A 19,003-nucleotide genomic window follows, 5' to 3' on the forward strand; every position below is an offset into this window, starting at 1 on the left:
TTAACTCGCATATAGTCACTTTCAAAACTAGTTGCTTTTAAATCAAGGATAATTGTTTTTTTATTTCTAGTGACAAAATATGTAAGCGTTTCTTTTTTCGAACATTATAACCCTAACAGCGGCCATAATTTCAAATTATGGCCACCATATTTGCACCAAAAAAGAAAAAAAACTAAATATGGCGTCCTTCATTTTGAGCATAACAAAAAATTTATTCAATACCAAAAATACCCCTTACATTTTGATTCCTCGTTTAATGACTTTCCTTAGCCTTGACTCAAAATACAACAGCAGGCCAGACCAAATTCCGTGAAAAAAAAAAAAAACATTTTAGAGTTAAACCAAAACAATTTGACTTTAACTAATGATTTTATAACGAAGCGTAAAACATGAAATATTAATTTTTACATATTTTTTCCTCTTTTCTCTATTTTACAGACTGGATGGGAAGTCCTTTTGAACGCGTCGTATGTGGTGATTTTAATGGTAAGTAATAATGTAAGAAACCCTTACATATTTAACTCATTTGCCAAGTTAATGGTGGCAGTGACATTGAAAGACAAATTTGTGTGGAATATTCTTAAATAATATTTTGAAGGTTAAAGAGTTAGTCTAGGAAGCAAAAAGGGCAAGAATAAACACTTTTGGTTTCAATGTTGCCTTTTTAATATTTTTAGTTTTTGTTTTTTGTGTCCTTGGAGTAAAGCAGGTATATGCGGGTTTTGATGCCTGCGGTGATAGAAAAACACTTTCCCTTGAATTGCAGTTAACATTTTCAATGTTTTCGTGATGTCCAGATGTCTCATGAACCCTTCTTGTCAAAAAACACACGCAACGATATTTTTGATTTTTCTTTTTTTTAATTTTTTGGTTTTGTTTTCAATTTAGCAACGCACCTAGAAATCATATTTTATTGCCATTGTGGCAAATTTCGTTTATGTCTTAGGTGGTTATTGTTTTCTTATTTAACCCATCCTTGTTTGAAAGAGTCCTTCAAATTTACTTCAAAAATATGAAGTAAAGTATGTGTAGAGGCATTGAATATTTTTTGTTGGGGGAGCCTGCTGAGTTGCATGCTGTAATTTATAATTTTCTATACAAAAGAAAGGGTAATGGTATGATGTATAATAGATGTTTTCAATGCAATATTGGGATTGAGTATTTTCGTCCTGTAAAAATATATTTTTTTGGCTGAGCTATTTTTTCAGCTGGCATTTAATGTCATTCAATTTATATTTCAAATAAAAAATATATTGAGAGAAAAATATAAAATAGAAAAAAATCCTAAATATAGATTTTGAAGTCATTTGATATTTGATAAAGGATTTATTTCTTATATATTAAAAAGTTCTTATAGTTTTTGTTTAATAGACAAAATAATTTGGTTCTAATATATGTTTAAGGAAAAACTGTATTATTATATACCAAGGCAGGGATTCTAAAAAATTCAAAGCTTTTTCCATTTCTTTAATTCCTCAATTTTATTTTTTTTCTCATTTCTTCCTCAATTAAATAATCATTAATTGGTTTCACAAGTTAGCTCCCTTAAAGCATTAAAACCTCAACTAGCCGACATCCATCCATACAAAAGGCAGAGAGGGGTAAAAACAAATAAACATTTTAAATATTGAAATTTCAAACTAAATACTCCGTATTCAATCGTATTATACAATTGTAATAATAACAACAATACTTAGCGAAGGGAGTACGGCAACGATTTGCCATATGAGCTGTTGGTCAACACATTTTGAGCACGTACTTGAATTGACCAGGAACCAAAACCCAGAAAACCCCCATCACATCATTAGAGTTTTGTGGCACATCATCTATATGGTCATGTTTTTTGTTTTTTTTTTTCACTTTTAATCTGGTTGCAAATTGCAGAAAACAAGCCATAAAAATCCATTTATTACAATACGAATATGAAATGAAGGAGACGAAGAAGTGAGAAAAAACATCACAGGCCACTTATTTGACTACTCGTTTTTAATTTTCTTCTTGTTGTCGACCACTGGCCTACAATCATATTGCAAAAAGGCAAATTTACTTTGGTCGTTGTTAAAAAAAATAATTGATGTTGTATTTTTTGGTTCCGAACTCAAGACATCCAGTGTTCATATTTCAATTTTGTGGCGCTGTTGATTTGTGTTACACAGGCCTACAGTTACACAGGCCATGAGAGCAAAGTTTCATTTTTCACAAATGAAAGAACAGAAATCAAAAAATAAATTAAGTCAAAAATATGCAAATAAATTGAAATTAAGAGAAAATTTCTTTTGAAATTTTTTTAGGAAAGAACTGGGAAATCGAATATTATATTTGGGGAATGTAGAAATATACTTTTCAAGTCCTTCGATTCAATTTTTATTTTTGCGTAGGGTCGTTTTAAATAAGGGAGTAGATTTTTAGAGGGGAGAAAATCAAGCAATATTTGCTTCAGTACCTTCTTTAGTTCATTTTTGAAATACATAACAAAACAAGAGACAGGAAACCTTATCTGAAGAATACCTACGGCCCCAAAATGTGACAAATTGGTCTTCCGTTTCAACCACACTAAAAATATTCACCGGAGACCCCTTTAAAAATATAAAATATAGATAGATAGCAAATCTACAAAAAATATTGGACCCCTTTTCAGGATAGCCTCATATAAAGGTTTCTCCCGTCATTTGGTATTTTGGGGTGTTTTAACTTTTTCATATGTATTAACATTCAAATTTGTTTGTCCCACTGTTTATCATTTCCATCAACATCATTAGTCAGCAGTTGTTTGTGGCAGAAAAATTTGCCTTGCTTTTGTTTTTGTTTATTTTTCTTTCAGCGATTCTTTTTTTGTTCATCTCTGCACATGATGCAGCTGATGATGATGTGACGTTTCATTGATGTTGGAAAAATAAACAAGGGCAACCATCATTGGCAATGATTGGTGAAACAATATTTTGACTGGAAATTCGGCTGCAGAGGAACGATTCCTTTGCCAAGATCAATTCAAACAGAAGTGCTAAAAATCATTTAAAAACAATGTAATTAAGACGAGCTACTGGTCATAAACGTTATGTAAACTACGTCATTGTCACAAAATCTTAACTCAATTCCGTGGATCTTAAACTCCCACAGTTATGTGATTTTTCAATAACCTCCACTATAGACTGCTCTTAAACACGCACTTGACTAGAAAAAATAAATAACATTGATTTCAACATTTCAAGTCAAGTTATCAATCACTCTATGCTTTGACATAAAGTTAAGGCACGTACAGAAAAAAATACTAAATTTATTTATTTTTGTTTTTGCAAAATTCCTTCTGTTTCTTTTTTTATTATTAGTATTGCCAAGAGCAGTTTATATACATAAAATGTCAACAATAGATTTATGGCGTTTAAGTTGGGTATTGATTTTTTTATTATGTATACTCGTATATAAAATACATACACACACAGTATACACATAAATAGAGGTAGCTGGAATAAAAAAAATTAATTTGAACATTTAAATAATGCAGTACATAACACACTACTTTGCATGGTGCTTCGATTGTTTAACGATCACTCTCCCAAGCCGCTGTTTTCAAAAATAGTTGAAGAGACAAAAACTTCGTGAACTGAACCGAACAAAAAACTGTTACGTTTTTTTTTAAACCATTTTGTATGCCTCACATAAAAATGGCGTAAAATCGTAAATTGATCATAAAATCAACATTAAAACTAATTTTATTGTGTTGCTAAGGGTTATTTTGTTTGTGTTTCTCGGCTTTTTTTTAATTTTTTTCGGTTTTGCTATGAAAACCACAAATTATTTGTGTTGAGTTTTTTTACTGCCATGGGAGAGTTTCTCAAGTAGCTTGAAGTGGCCGTTTTTTTGAATACATCATATGGAAATTAATTATATGATCTCATTCAATTGAAGATTTATGTGTTATAAAATGAGAGGAAATATATAATTGATATGTAGTGGATGTTGTCACCGATCAGAGAAGGAATTCGGAATTTATAAGCTGTGGTATGTGAAGTGTGGCCTAATTTCGCAAAACCTTGCTTAGAAAAATGTTACTGTCGTAAAGATCTTACAACAATGTTTTTTTTTTTTAATTTCCTCAAGAGAACATAGTATGGAGGGTTGAAATCACGATATTGATCCACGTTTTGGTATGACCACAATATTATCTTTTATACATTTTTCAACCCAATTGACTGTATTTTGGGTTCAAATTGGTGTGAGGACCACATTTTGGGTACATTTTCAACCTAATTTTCTTTAAAGACCCAAAATGTCCACCCAACTTTTAGTACATTGGCCTTAGATATAGGACATTGTCCTTACATATAGTTTTTATCTCCTATTGCAGCGTCTTTACATTGCCCTATACACTTTTGCAACAAAAAAGAAAAGTATATAAATAAATATATAAGGTGAAGGTCTGGGGAATACCGCCTCAAGCGAAATCTTCAATTGGAATGATTGAACTCTGATTTAAATGTCATAAACATAATCTAATTATTCGTCACAGCCTTTAAAAAATCAGGGTCGTTATGGAATTAGTCCAACATTTCCACTCGTCATCGTTTGCTATAAAAAATGGAAGTTAAAAATTAAAATTTGATAGCCAAAATAGCACCTTTTATGGTCTCTATTTAACATTTCTTTTCAATATTTCAACGCCACCAAATTTCCCCACAAAAAATTTAAAATATTCACAAAACTTGTTTTTCTTTTCTATTTCAAATTTATTTGCGTTGTTTTTGTTAGTAAATCGAGAAAAAAACATCTTAGTGGCAAATTTCTTGTGTGAAAGAAATAAAACGATATTTTTATTTTTTCTTTGCTCGCCTTTGCCTCAATATGCCAGACAAACACATTTTGTCATTTTTATTGAGACTAATATAAAAATAAACAAGCGTAGCAAAAAATTAAAAAAAGAACAATCCGAACAGAACAGCAAAAATAATTGTATGTGGCTTTAGTTGAAATGTAGCATCTATAAAAGAAATGAAAAATTAATTTAATAATACTATAATAATTTTTAAATATATTTTTAATGATGATGTTTATTATTTTTATTGTTTGTTTGGTGTTGTTTCGTAGTCGTTTATTTTTTTTTTTGCTTCTTGAGTTTAAAATATAAAATACATATTTTTAATACCATATGAGATTAAGGCAATGTGAGGAAAGAGATAGAGAGAGCGCGCGAGATAAGAGATGAGCGCAAACAAGTTATGAGCAAATGTCTAGAACACAAAAATGTAGCGATAAAGTGGTGGTCTATCAAACTGATTTATATAGACACTGAGCCATTTGGGGTCATTTCCGAAGAAAGATTTCTTCATTTATGCCTATATGTATATGTTGCTTATATAGCTATTGCTATGGAAAATTGCATGCAATGCAGTATTATTTTTTTAATTTTTATTATATTAAAATGTGAATTTTTATTTTTATTACACATTGCTGCTGTTTGTCTTGCGATGAGTATTTATGGGGACACTTATTAGCAACAGAAATGAATTGTTGTTCGAGGCATTTTATTAAATGGTTTATTTGTAATCAGCTCTGGTCGGACAATTGGTTTATGTATATAAGAAAAATATTTCTCAAAATCCAAATAATTTATGTGGCCTATAAAACCTATGATCTAAATGTATGTTTGAATCTTTTACGAAGCTATTTTTTCAAGTAGCCAACAACGGGCGATCCAAGAGGAAAGTGGATTTTAAGTTTTTTTAATATTTAGAACAATTTTTTTTAATAGCCAAAGATGATTTTTGGTGACAATATTAAAAAATAATATTTAAAAAATGTCGGGTTTTTTATTCATCCACTCCTGCATTCCTTGAAAATTCATATACATATATGATAAAACAAAATTTCGTTCCAAAATTAACCATTATCTGTATATTAAAATTATTTTAATATTTCAAAGGCCTCTTAATGGCCATTTTAGAAAATGAAAAATAGATTCGGTAATTAACAGCTCCATGCTGCTAGCCAAGCCTATCTATGCTAACTGCCAACAAATACAGGTTTTCAATTTTTAGGCAATTTTATTTTTCTATGATGTTTATCATTTTTATTATGCACTATGGAAATATATTTAAATATCCCGCTGTGCATATAAAAATATATAAGGTGTGTGTGTGGCTCATTTCATTTTTTGTGGTTGCGTTACAAACCAAATAAAAGTATTTGAATGAAAAAAAGAAAACCAAACTAAAACGATCATATTTCATTTTAAATATTACATTGTATGAATGACTGAATACTGGCTGGCCAGTTAGTTGCATGAATGAAAGTCAGTCTAGTTGGACTTAGTTTTTTTTTTTTTTTTTTTTTTTTTTGAAACAATACAAACCTAAGTCTTTTACTATTATAATTCAATCTTACTCATACCTTAGTGTGGCATTTCCTAGAATTAACATAAAAAATACTTAACTCACACGAGTTCATTTCCTTTTCAAAATGACCACACACATATTTCCAACACTGTGGTATATGCTGCTCGTATTAAGGTGAGGTAAAGTGATAAATGTGGCACGTTCATAAACTCTACAGTGAAGACTACCCTTTAAAAAATAATATATAAGGAAAAATATATAAACAATATATGATTAAAGGAAATAGAACTTCTGACTGGCCATACTTACAAATTATGGCCCCTGCTTGGCCACCACTCAAATGTCATTGCCGTCGTCATCATCATCATCATTACCATTTGCATTATTAATTTGTAATTTGGTCACATTCATTTTTCCAGTTTTATGGTTAATTTTCTTTGGCCATTTAGTTTTTTATTTTTCTTGTGCTTCTTCACGGTTTCGATGATATCCATTTAATTAGTATTTGTTATCGTTTGTTTATTATTTTTATTCTTTATTTTTTTTCATTTTTCAAGCGCCACATTATAGCCACTTAGTTGTCCCCCAGACGCCATATTAATAATGACAATTGCCAGTTGGAATATTATTCAAAATGCATGTCTTTGGAAATAAATGAGGTTTTTATTGGTAATTTAAGGCGATCAGACAAATAATAATTTTGCACAATTGATTAGAAAAGTCATTCAAAATAAAATTAAAAAAATATATTAAAAGGGAGGATGAGGGTGTGAACCAATTCTCGAAATGTTTGGTAAGAATATTTAATTTTTATCAAGGTTTCATGTGGAGGCAAACTCTGAATTTGTTGACGTCAAAATTAAAAATAATAAAAATATTTTTTCAAATATTAATATTCTTTTCCCATCTTGACAATATATAAAGAGTGTTGTAACTTAGCTCCTTTAAGTGGCACATAAAAAAATATAATTTAATTTTTTTCTTCTTTCCAAATGTGTGACTAAATCCTAAATGACTACACGTATTACACAAACACACATATTATGTGATGATATTTACATCTCTAATGAAAAATTAATTATATAAAGAAGGAAGAAACAAAAACAAAACAACAACAACAACTTCGCCAGATGACAATAACATGTGCCATTTAAATTGTCAGCGTATGATATTTCAATGGCTTCCCTGCATGTCTTTCAAGTCACATGTCTGTTTAGATTGGGTGACGGGAGACGGGGGAGTTGGATAACATGTTTAACCCCATGGTATTGCTTCGAAACTTGAGTCATACATTTTTTGGTGTTTTCGTATGACAAGGAAGTTCAGAGTTTATCATTGACATGTACATCCCGAAAAAAAAACAAAAATGTTATCATAACAGACACCATTATAAAAAAATAAGCGACCTACCAAACACCATACAAACAAACCGCCAGATACTACTCAATATGAACGGATGTCAATGTCATTGACAGTATACAATTTTTGGTGGTGTATTTCCATACCGAAAAAAGAGAAAATTTAAAGAAGAAGAAGTAACAGGGAGCCAAAAAGAAAACTGATGAAGAAGTTCCATGGCAGAGTTGGATAGATGATTTTTATTTTAAATTATTTTTCAAAATATCACGACCATGGTTCATAGAGTCATCAGTAATAGACAGTTTTTCCAGTTTGCCATGAAAACAGCCTAGAAATATCAAGCGTCAAATACAGCACAAGGGTTAATTTATGAGGCGAGATAAGCATTTTGATGTTATTGTTGTATTTTAAATTTATTTATAAATGATGTTTATTGTTAGGAGGCACTTGAAATTATATTTTGTTTCTTTTTTTGGGTGGGGTGTGCTGGGAGGGTAACAGTGAAGCCTTTATTTAGAAGTTTGTTAAAATACGCATAAAATATTGAGAAACTGTGGTCTGTGAAAAAAAACGAATAACAAGGGAAAGGTTTATCTCTCAGATGCAACTTGAAAAGTTCCGCATTGATCGCCAATATGACAAAACTGTTATTTTATGTAACCTCCAAAAGGTATACCAAGAAAGTAAAAAACTACATAATTTTTTCATATCAAGAGTAGGATAACAATAAAAGATAAAGAATTCAAAAAAATTTGTGGGCGCCAAAAATGACTAAAATAAAAAAAATATTAGTATGTGTTTATTTCATATCTAATCAAAGGACAATAAATTTTTATTAAGTAATAGAAGTCGAAATAAAACAAAATACTTTTTATATAAATTTATCTTTCACATTGGGCGCCAAAATATAAAAATTAAAATACGTCAGTACTTCAAGAATTTCTACGTCAATTGGGCGCCAGTAATAGAAGTATTAAAGAAACAGTTTTGAAATAAAAAATACTTCATTTCAAAGAAGTGCCTCCTAAATTGGGCGCCAAAATATAAAAATATGTCAATACTGACATGCTAATGCGTGAAAGGACCTTGCGTTGAGCTCAAAAAGTCTCATAAACCTTTATTTATTTTTTTAATAAAATTAACTTAAGTCAATTAGAAATTTGATGTGCCCCTCATTGGGCGCCAAAATACAATATTTTTTATTTATCAATTAATATGTCTGAAATACTATCACATTAGATCCAAATATATGATTTTCCATAATTTCATACTTCAAATATACGATTTTTAAAATTGTCCAAACATTTATTCTGTTTGCAGGCCCTACTGTATTTTTGTTTATTCTATTCTTCTTTGTTTTCCCTTGTATTGTGGTTTCATTTCCGATATGGAATTTTTTGTTGGTTGTTGTTTTCTTCATTTCGCGCGATACCACAATTCGCTACCCCGACATCATTGTATTTTACTAGACTACCGTTTGTATATTTGTATATATACATGGCCATTACAAAAATAAGCAATGTTGTGTTATCGGCACGTTTGTGCAATTTTCCTTTTGGCTTATATGATGTTTTGCGGACAAACACAGACGCACACACACATATGTATGTCCTCATGTAGCGGATTAAATCATTTTGTAAGCTTACAATATCTGTGGAATTTGTCGCTATAACACGTTTCGTCTGAGGTTGCAAATGAGTCGCATTCCTATTTTTCCCTGTTTTTTCGCTTTTAATCTGTGTAACAACGATGTAACTGAAACTCAATAGTATGACGCTGTTGTTGTTGTGATTGTCGTATGCCTGGTTTGGAAAAAAGGGGAGGTCTTAAATTACAACTATGCCCAAAAAACATTATAGGGTGGATTAGTAAAGGAGGGCGGAGGAGGTGGAGGAAAATGATGGGTTAGCAGCCGCCAGCCAGTCAGCAGCCCATTGTGAACGTTAGAAAGTATGGCACCACCAAACATCCTTTTGTACAAACATCCAAACATATTCGCACTAATTTGAATTCACAGACAGAAATCCAATTAAAAACATTATTTTTCGTTTTCTGCTAGTGAGTGTGTGTGTGCACGTTTGTCACAAACATACATTTTCCATTATATGTGGTTTTTCATTACAGCCATTGTTTTGGTGAGTGTGTGTGTCATTTGGCTGGTAGCTGTTCTTTTTTTCTTGTGGGGGTAGGGTTCCACTATAACGGTTAGTGATAGGTTAACCCTTTAAGAGGGCAATTCGAAAGAGATGAAAATATGTTAACTTACAGTATAAGTAACACTTAATATAACATTTTTGGAATACTTCAAATTTTTGAAATTAATTACGGATTAAATTTTATTTTTAAAAAGAGACGAATTTCGCATCAATTTTTTAAATGGAACATTTTAAATTATTTTCAAAATTTCTTTTATTGGAATAGTACTTCTTGTTAAAGTTTGGTCTTCGATTGTTTCAAAAGTGGCGCCCAATGCGAGTCATTGAAATCTTATATTTTTATTTTTGTTAGTTTTTGCAATATTTTTTATTTGTCTTTAAATATACAAATATATTTTAAATTTTTTTTGAATATTTCTAGAGTTTCAAATATCCAATTTAATTTAATTTTTATAATTCTAAAAATAGCTTCTTCCTTATCTCTTACACTACGCCTCTTCCTGTATATCTAATAGTAAAATCTGAATTACAAATAATTAATTATGTATTTCATATTAAATATGAATCTTCAGATTGTTATGATAAAACTTCAACTATAACGATGGTTGTCCCCATTAACCATTGACACCCCCCCTTTTTCCTCAATACACCCAAAAGGGGTTTCATGTGATGTGCGTGTCTGGTTGCAGTTTTCGTGTATATGCCATATTATTCAGCTTTAACATTCATTATAGTTATTATAATAATCTTTAGTGTTGTTGAATTGTTGTTTTTGTTTGTTGTTAGTGGTGCGTCTTCTCTCTCTCATTTCTATTGTTTTTAATTAATTTAAGTATATGTCTGTATATATGTACCCATGCATTAATATAAATTTTATTACAGAATTTATGGGTTGTTCGGTTAAAATGTCAATGCACTTTTAAATTGTCGTTTAGAAAAAAAATAAAATAAAAGCGTGAATGAAAATTACCAGCAGAGAGAGAACCAAAGAGAGGCAATTTTATTTTATGAAAATGAAAATTACACAACGTAATTTTACGCACATACCGAATGTGTGTGTTTTAATTTGTGCTAATTGCCATTGTTGGAAATTGCTTTATAAATGTTTAACAATATTTTAATGTGGAAAACAAATTGAATGGAAATAAAATTAAAAATATTAATTAAAATTAAATGAAATTGTAATCAGGGTATTTTATACAATAATTTAAAAAAACAGTGGAGACATTTTAAACCTAAGTGTAGGCATAAGAACATATCTGAGCACAATATAATGGGAAATAAAAAATATTTGAAATGTAACTGTGCCCCAAGTTTCAATAAACACTCTTTAATGAGATATTTATTATACGATGGGCGCTAAAGTCAAAACTTTTCACTTTGTGCGCCATATTGGAATACTCATTATGTTTCCATGCTTTAATAGTGAAATATTCTTAGGACATTTAATGGTGCTAAAATACCTTTAAGCAAGATCCTATAATACTTGACTTGATCGAAGTTTAAGATTTTCTCCTTTTTAATTCTTTTGGATTAAAAAATAACTACAAAACCTCAATCCAATATATAATGACACTCTCAAACCTCTTTTCTATCCTCTATAACACCCTCTCCCAAAGGCAAATTATTTTCTTGGCATTCTAATAATTTCTTATATTAGCCGGCTAATCATAAGGGATTAATTTAATACAAAATTACTAAATGGAAAATCCATTTGAAAAACTACCCCACAACCCTTCCCCCTGTTGACGCCATTGTTAGACGTCCAAAAGAAAATCTATTGATATGGTATCAAGTAATTTATATTAACTGTTTTTATAACAACTTATAACCAACAGCAACAAAGATTTAGTTACATTGCCAAAGGTTTGCTTTTGATAAGCCATTTTCATTCATTCATGTTTTGCCCCCAAGGGATATATTTGTAAATGCCATTCGGATGGGGGTGGGGTAGGCAATTTTATAAATTTAGCTTTGCACCACTGGTCAAAATGTCCCCAGAGGACACATTTATAAAATTAAAAACAAACAAACATAAATACCATAATCACAGGGCGCTCAGAACTGTAATCAATAGCATTGGTAAAAGTTTTCTTAAAAGAATGTTTCCAATTAAAAAAGAAAAAAATCAACAAAGTTATGCTTCAAGAAACTTTAAAAATCTCAAACGTAAAAGTTGAGCGATACTCCAACTTATTTTTACTTTAAATTGTTAATACATATTTTCCAAAATTGCCAAACAAAAGCACACCCTCTTTTGTAAACAAAAGCAGGCGTCTAACAAACCATAATTTCCTTTTGACAACAACAGCAGCAACAACAACTACTTGGTAGCATCTGTATGCTCCAGCATTAATGATTACAACAAAATATTCGGGTGGGAGGAGGTCATTACCAGTTTTGTACACCCCTCGGTGTATATGTCTATATGGCTGTTTTTAATCTATTCCCATGTTTTGAGGTTGGTTGGTGGCGGTTGTTTGGTTGCTGGCTGGCTTGATATAATGCTTTGTTTCAGAGCCATTTTTTGGTAACCTTATATTCTTTTCTCTGCCAGAGTGTAAGTTATGACTTGATTTTTTTTTTGTTTAGCCGGGAGATGAAGAGGATAACAGTGTGTTTTTTTTTAATAGTAGGAGTCATTGAAATTCTTTAACTTAGAATAAATGGACTTTGATTAGTTTTAAATCCAAAAATAGCGCCCAACGTGAGCCAATGATTGTTTGCTTTTATGTAATTTTTTATAATACAATGTTGAAAAATATATTTTCCTGATGAATTCTTTAGTTTAAAATTAATGGCCTTTGATTACTTTTCCATCCAAAAATGGTGCCCAACGTGAAAGAATGATTGGTTTTTTGTAATTTTCGATAATACAATGCTGAGGAATATCTTTCCCTGGAGAATATATTTATAATATCAAATTAAAAGTGGGGCCCAACGTGGTTCTCTAGATCATTTAATTTGTTTTTAATATTAAAAGCTGAAATTGAGATATAAATTACCTTTCAAAAATTCTTAATTTAGTTTCATTCTAATATAAGTGGCGCCCAACGTGGGGCACCAGGTTGTTATTAACTGTTTTACACGTTTCTATATTGCAAAAATGTTTAGCTCTTAAGGACACAAATCTGCCTTAACCCAAAATTAAACACACAAAATAACTCCTTAAAATCGTGTAGTTGTTGTTATTTTTGTTATAAATTTCCCCTTACCTTCGTTATTCTTCTGAACTTCATTATTATGTACGGATATTGTGTGCAAAACGAATGGCATAGTAATGAGTCAGCCAGGCAGACAACATACCACAATGAATAAACCAAGAAATTCTGTGTTTGGTGGTTTCCCCTTCCCCCCTCTCTCTCCCCCTCTTTGGAGGAGTCGAGGGTGTGATAAGACAAAATACCCACAATAAATGTGAAAAATATATGACCAAAAACTGGCAATATACATATATCTGCAAGAAGTTTTTCGTTGGGTTGGGGTTGAGAGTTTACCACAAGGCAAGCAAGCTTAGCAAAGCAAATCTCCAATCTCCGACTACTGCATAAGTTGTGGTGGATAGATAGGAATTTAGGAAAAATTCTAAATGAAGAACTTTGCAACAACAACGCTTTCTCACTTTCCTTTGCTGCTGCTGATCAAATGGAGGATACATAACACTGATGTACGGGGCCAAACAAGAGCACAAACGTTTGCCATAAATTTTGGTTACGACCACATGGTGTTGTTCAGGCCAATGGTGGTTATGTTCTTAACTACACGAAACATTTTCAAACATTGGCAGGAAAGGCAAGAAAGCTGAAATTACTTGACAAAACCAAAAAAGGAAAGAAAGCCAAAAAAAAACTGAGCATAGGAAATTATATCGGTATGAACAGCAACAACAACAATAACACTAATTGAGCTTAGAAGGTTTTGAGTTTCCTTTTTTCGTTTCGCTTTTTTTTGGTTCTGCTTCATTTACCGAATTGCTGTCAGACACAGATGTAGCCAGATATGCTGGACGCTGTTTGTTGCCATAATAATTTCCATGTCCATTTCAATGATGGTATAATGTGAACGTGTGTATAATGCGTGTTTGGGCTTAAATAAAAGTGGTTGTTTTCCACAGTTTTTTTTATTTTTTGCTAGATGATAGTGGTATAGGGAATCCCATATCCAATTTTTTCGGCATCATTTGGTGGAAAACGAAATCAAACCTTTATAAGGGTTTGGAAATTAATAATGCTTGGGATTTTGTTTTCATGCAGAAAAGTGACAGTTTTTCGTCTGTTTTTTTATCCTGCCAGTATTTTTTGTTCTACATCATTTATGTTTCTAAGCACTCTAATAATGTTGAGTGGCCAAAAAAAAGTGGAACTTATGTTTTTTGTGAAATAAAAATATTTATATAAAACTTCAAATGTTTAAGAATTTGTTTTCAAAGTTTTTTTGTTGCCAATTTTAATTTAAATTCCCTCAGTCTTTGAGAATTTTTCGTTGAAAATTCTTATGCACTTTTTTCAAGGACATATTTTTATGACTCATAAAAATGGCTATAAAATAATTTTATATCTCGCAATAAAAACAATTGTTGACCTAGTCGCGTGATGTTGATGTGAAAAGAAATATGGTGGCTATGAATATGAGGGGGTCTTAATGAGGATCGTTGTTTCATGTGATTGATAAAATATACGTCCTTTCTCAATTCTTTTTCAATTAAAATTCGAAAAGTAGGCAATAGTTCGTAATGGCGCCCAACGTATTTTTAAAACAATACTTATATATAGTATATCTAAGCATACATTTTTTCTTGCAGAATTGCAACTGAAATGGCGTCCAACGTGCCCTTACTTAACGACAATAATTTATAAAGCTGTTAACATAATTAATATTATTTCTTAATATAACAATTTTAATAACAAGGTCATTTAAGCATTGTACTATAATTTAAATGGCGCCCAACGTATTTTCATGTACGTCAATCAATAACTGGTTATTAATGATTTTCAAGGATTTGTGATACAGCAATTTTTGAGTTTTTTTTAACCACCTTCTTTGAAGAGTATGGCGCCCAACGTGTAAAACGCAACTACTTGTTAATAATATCTTGAGTTTTTAATATAATTTATGTTATTTTTTAACATACGTCTTTGAATACCAAATGGCGCCCAACGTATGTTTTTTTTAAATATACCACTTGTCCTTAATGATTTTTTTTTTTTTGTAATTTATTTTATTTATAGATTTAAAAACTTTCTTAAAAGGATATTTATTTTCTAATTAGTAATTTCTTTATGAAAACTTTTTAAATGTTTATCGTTTTTGCAGTGTTTCCTTTGTTCGGGGATTTTGTTTTTATGTTCTTATTGATTTCATTTCTTGTATAATTTCACAGTAATTTTTTGATTAGGTCCCTTTTATGCCATTCATGATTTAACAATAATTTTACGATTTTTATGTGACTGTGACATTTCATTAAGGGGGCTAATCTTTTGTTTGGTCTATGGACAAATACTGGCATTGTTTAGACGTTTTGATTGTCAGCTTTTCGTTTTATTTTATTTTAGTTTCTTTTCTTTCTATTCAGCTGATCATTGTAATTCAATTGTCATAGCTTCGGAATACGCATAAGCGATTTTCTGCATTAGCATTGAGTGTTAACAGTTCAATGAACACAAATGACCAGTTAAAAAGAATGTTGGCTGTCCTTTTTTGCTGAGCGAGAAAGGGGGAGGAGGAATAAATTGACAAAGGTTTGTTTTTTTGCAATAAAGTTAATTACATGGTTGAAAGAATCGAATTTTTTTAGGGTTGTGTTAGAAATTCTTAAATAAAGAAGCCAAACTTACATTTAATTTATTCTTAAAGCACAAAAAATTACTCATATTTTTTCTTTATAAATTCAAAAGAACATAGCCTGTTTCCACCAAAAAATCTCTGTAGCCTTAACCAGTTTTAAAGCAGGTAAAAATGAGACAAAAAAGCAATACCTTCAAAAAATGGTAGAAAAAAAAACAAAACAAGACAACAACGAAATTAACTTAAATAAATGACAAAGGACCCCCTAGCGTGGCTCAGAGACACACACACTTGCAGACAGTCAAGCAGATGGACAGCTAGATATCATCCATACTCACACACACACACACACACACAGAAAAGAATATTCAACTAACTTTTATACATTTATAAACAACCATAGTAGTTGTATTATTGATAGCAGTAATGCTGTTGTTGTTGGCGGTGGTGGTTTTCAAAAAGGATTCTTCCTGAACCCCAAAAATAGAACAGACGACAACAGCTACAACAACAATTTTAAATGCCAGTTCTAGGAAAGTCTGACATGTTTTAGTTAAACCAAAAAAAGACAAGGGGAAACAAAAGAAACACACAAAAAACAGACACGCAAGCAAGAGAAACTAAAACAAGGAGAAGATATTGAAGAAACTAAAGCAACAACAACATTGTGTGTAGCAACAACAACAAAAATAATAATAACAATTCAGACAGCCATTGAAACCATTGTTAGTTGTATTATAAGTAACCATTATGGCAGAGATTACACACATACAGACAAATGGACACACACACTTGCAAAACCCAAACAAACTCCTCTCTAGTCTTGCCTTAAGGGTAATTTTTTTCTGTGTTACGTTGTTGCTGTTTTTTGTTTCTGGGAGGAAATGATACAAGGTATTTCCTTTATGTGCATAACAATCATTAATGTAAACCCCAAAATATGTGAAAGAATATTTAAAATAATTTTCATAGAAGAAGAAGAGAAGTTAACTTTTTGTTGCTGAAAATTGAAAAAAACATGGCAGATAATTTAAAAAAAATTGTGGGACAAAATTTGATAAATAAAAAAAAAAATGAAATTTATCTTAAAGAGCTGTGGAAGGATTTATGTGAAAACAATTTTTAATTTTTTATAGAAAAATATTCAATTGAGATTTGTAATAAGAAATCGAATTTAGGTAGAAGACAAATTCCTTAAGAATTTGTGAAAAGACGCCTCAAAAATATATTTTGATTTTTCCCAAAAGGCTTTAGGATTGATTACAGAGTCTTAAGTCTTTTGGGAAATATTAAAAAAAAATATTTTTGACACGACATTTTATTTGAATTTTTTTTTGTATAAATAAGATTATTAAATATTTGTTTAAATCTTATTGGGGCGAAATAGAAAATAATGGTATCAAATCCTGTTGAGAATATCATTGCATTTAGGGTTTTTCAATTGACCAAAGCTTTAGTTTTTTTTAATAAACATCTTGGTTCAACTAAAATGGCGCCCAACGTGTTCTGAATGGAAAATATTATTTTATACATATTTTTTAAGCGGAATTTGTAGGCACCTGGCCTAAAGAATTGAAGACCTATGAAGATGAGTAGATAAAAAACTGCCTCAACATTGAGAACTATAAAACAATTACTTGGCTTGATAATTGTTTTCCAAACAAGCTTCCTGCCTTCCTTTTATATCACCACCAACTTCCCTCCCTTTAATTTCAATTTACCATAGCTTTAGTTTTTCGTTAAAATCTTCGATCAATTCAAATGGCGCCCAACGTGTTCTGAATGAAAAAAAAAACTACTATATATATATATATATATTTATAAAATGGAATGTGACACGGAAATTGAAGACGTTTGAAGATGAGTAGATAAAATCGACATCAAAGAGATCTTGCAAGCCGCAAAACAATTACTCCCCTTGACACTTGTTTCCCATGCCACCGCACATCTCTTACCCAATTTTATTACACTTTGAGCACTCAATTTGTCTTAATTAGTTATTCCCAATTGGCAACTACTGGTATTACAAAAAGAAAAAAAATGCCATAAAATTTTATGACTTCTTACAAAACAGGCATGATCTAATGATTAATTAGGTGTTAGATTCACACTGTGATTTCAAACAAAATACCGTATAATTACCACGCCAAAGAATGGACAAATAAATAATAAAAAAATATAAATACGATACAAAGATCAAAACGGCAAGGTGGTGGTGGGACGGTTGTCTTATGGCCATAAAAATCCGAGTACTTATAAAATAATAAAATCACCAACAGTAGCAACAAAAAATTGTGTCGTCACATAATCTCTGTCAAGACCGCGGGGCAAGTGATAAGAGAGTTTTGGGCCATACGACCAAAAACAAAGTGAAACAAAGAATTAAATGAACATTAAAAAATCCATAAAGCAAAAAGTAAATAAAGAATTAAACATTTATAGGGGCCATAAAAATAATTTACTATCACACCACCAACACTAACAACAACAACAAACTTTAACCACATAACATTGATCATTTATTACACTGAGCGATAGAGAGAAAGAGAAGCAACGAGAACAACCCCACCCCAATCAAGCAACAATGAATGAAGAATTTCCTCCTTTTTTGGATTATAATAATCATAATGAAATTAAATTGTTTTTATTGTAACGTAACAAAGTTCCCATTCGATCGTTATTATGGCCATAAACATTTACCGAAAACCACTACTTGTTATGAGTTAATAATAAAAAAAGTATATGCTCATATTTAATTTTTATAATCCATATTTTTTGCATTGTTTTGTTTTTGGTATAAAACAAAAGTGTTAAATTGCTAGTTAACCGACAGAAATTATTGATAGTTATAAATAATAAAAACAATTTTAAAATGTAATTGCTCATATAAATGTTATAATAAAAATTAAAAAAAAAAAACTGACTAACAACGACAATAACAATTATACACATATAGACAGCACACTTATTGTCAGCAACGGAAGTATGACCATTTCAAGTGGAACACTAAAAAATAACATGCCATACAACCATGGTAACCTAGCCCCTATAAACAAAAAACTATGTATAGATAGATATTCATTCACAACACATAGACGGGAATACAAAAAAAATTCAAATTGAAACGTGGTGTCAACATTTGAAATTCTTACTTATGAGGCCATAACTGCCAAAATTTAAATGCCATTCAAAAAATTTTATTTTTTATTTCCCAAAAAAGAGTTGAAACCCCATAACAGACAAAAATACACATAACAAAGGCGAATTAAAAAAAATACTGGCAAAATTGAAGAATGGCAAAATTATTTCTTTTATGGTATTGAATTGCAAATGAGGGAGAAGGGATGCCACGAAAGAGGCAAACAAGAGATACTT

General features: G+C 30.6%; 1 protein-coding gene across 2 annotated transcripts in view; it reads left to right on the forward strand.

Annotated features, from left to right (window-relative positions):
* LOC133326535 (homeobox protein abdominal-A) overlaps positions 1 to 19,003 on the forward strand; it is a 35,355-nt gene that overhangs the window by 10,972 nt on the left and 5,380 nt on the right. For both annotated transcript variants that reach the window (XM_061535161.1, XM_061535169.1), the window contains exon 3: positions 439 to 486. In XM_061535161.1, the coding sequence (XP_061391145.1) occupies positions 439 to 486 (48 nt within the window). The remainder of the gene's footprint in view (positions 1 to 438; positions 487 to 19,003) is intronic.

Source organism: Musca vetustissima, unplaced genomic scaffold (assembly GCF_032173495.1).
Source record: "Musca vetustissima isolate MV318-11 ecotype Yass unplaced genomic scaffold, APGP_CSIRO_Mvet_v1 utg14552, whole genome shotgun sequence".
NCBI classification, from domain to species: domain Eukaryota; kingdom Metazoa; phylum Arthropoda; class Insecta; order Diptera; family Muscidae; genus Musca; species Musca vetustissima.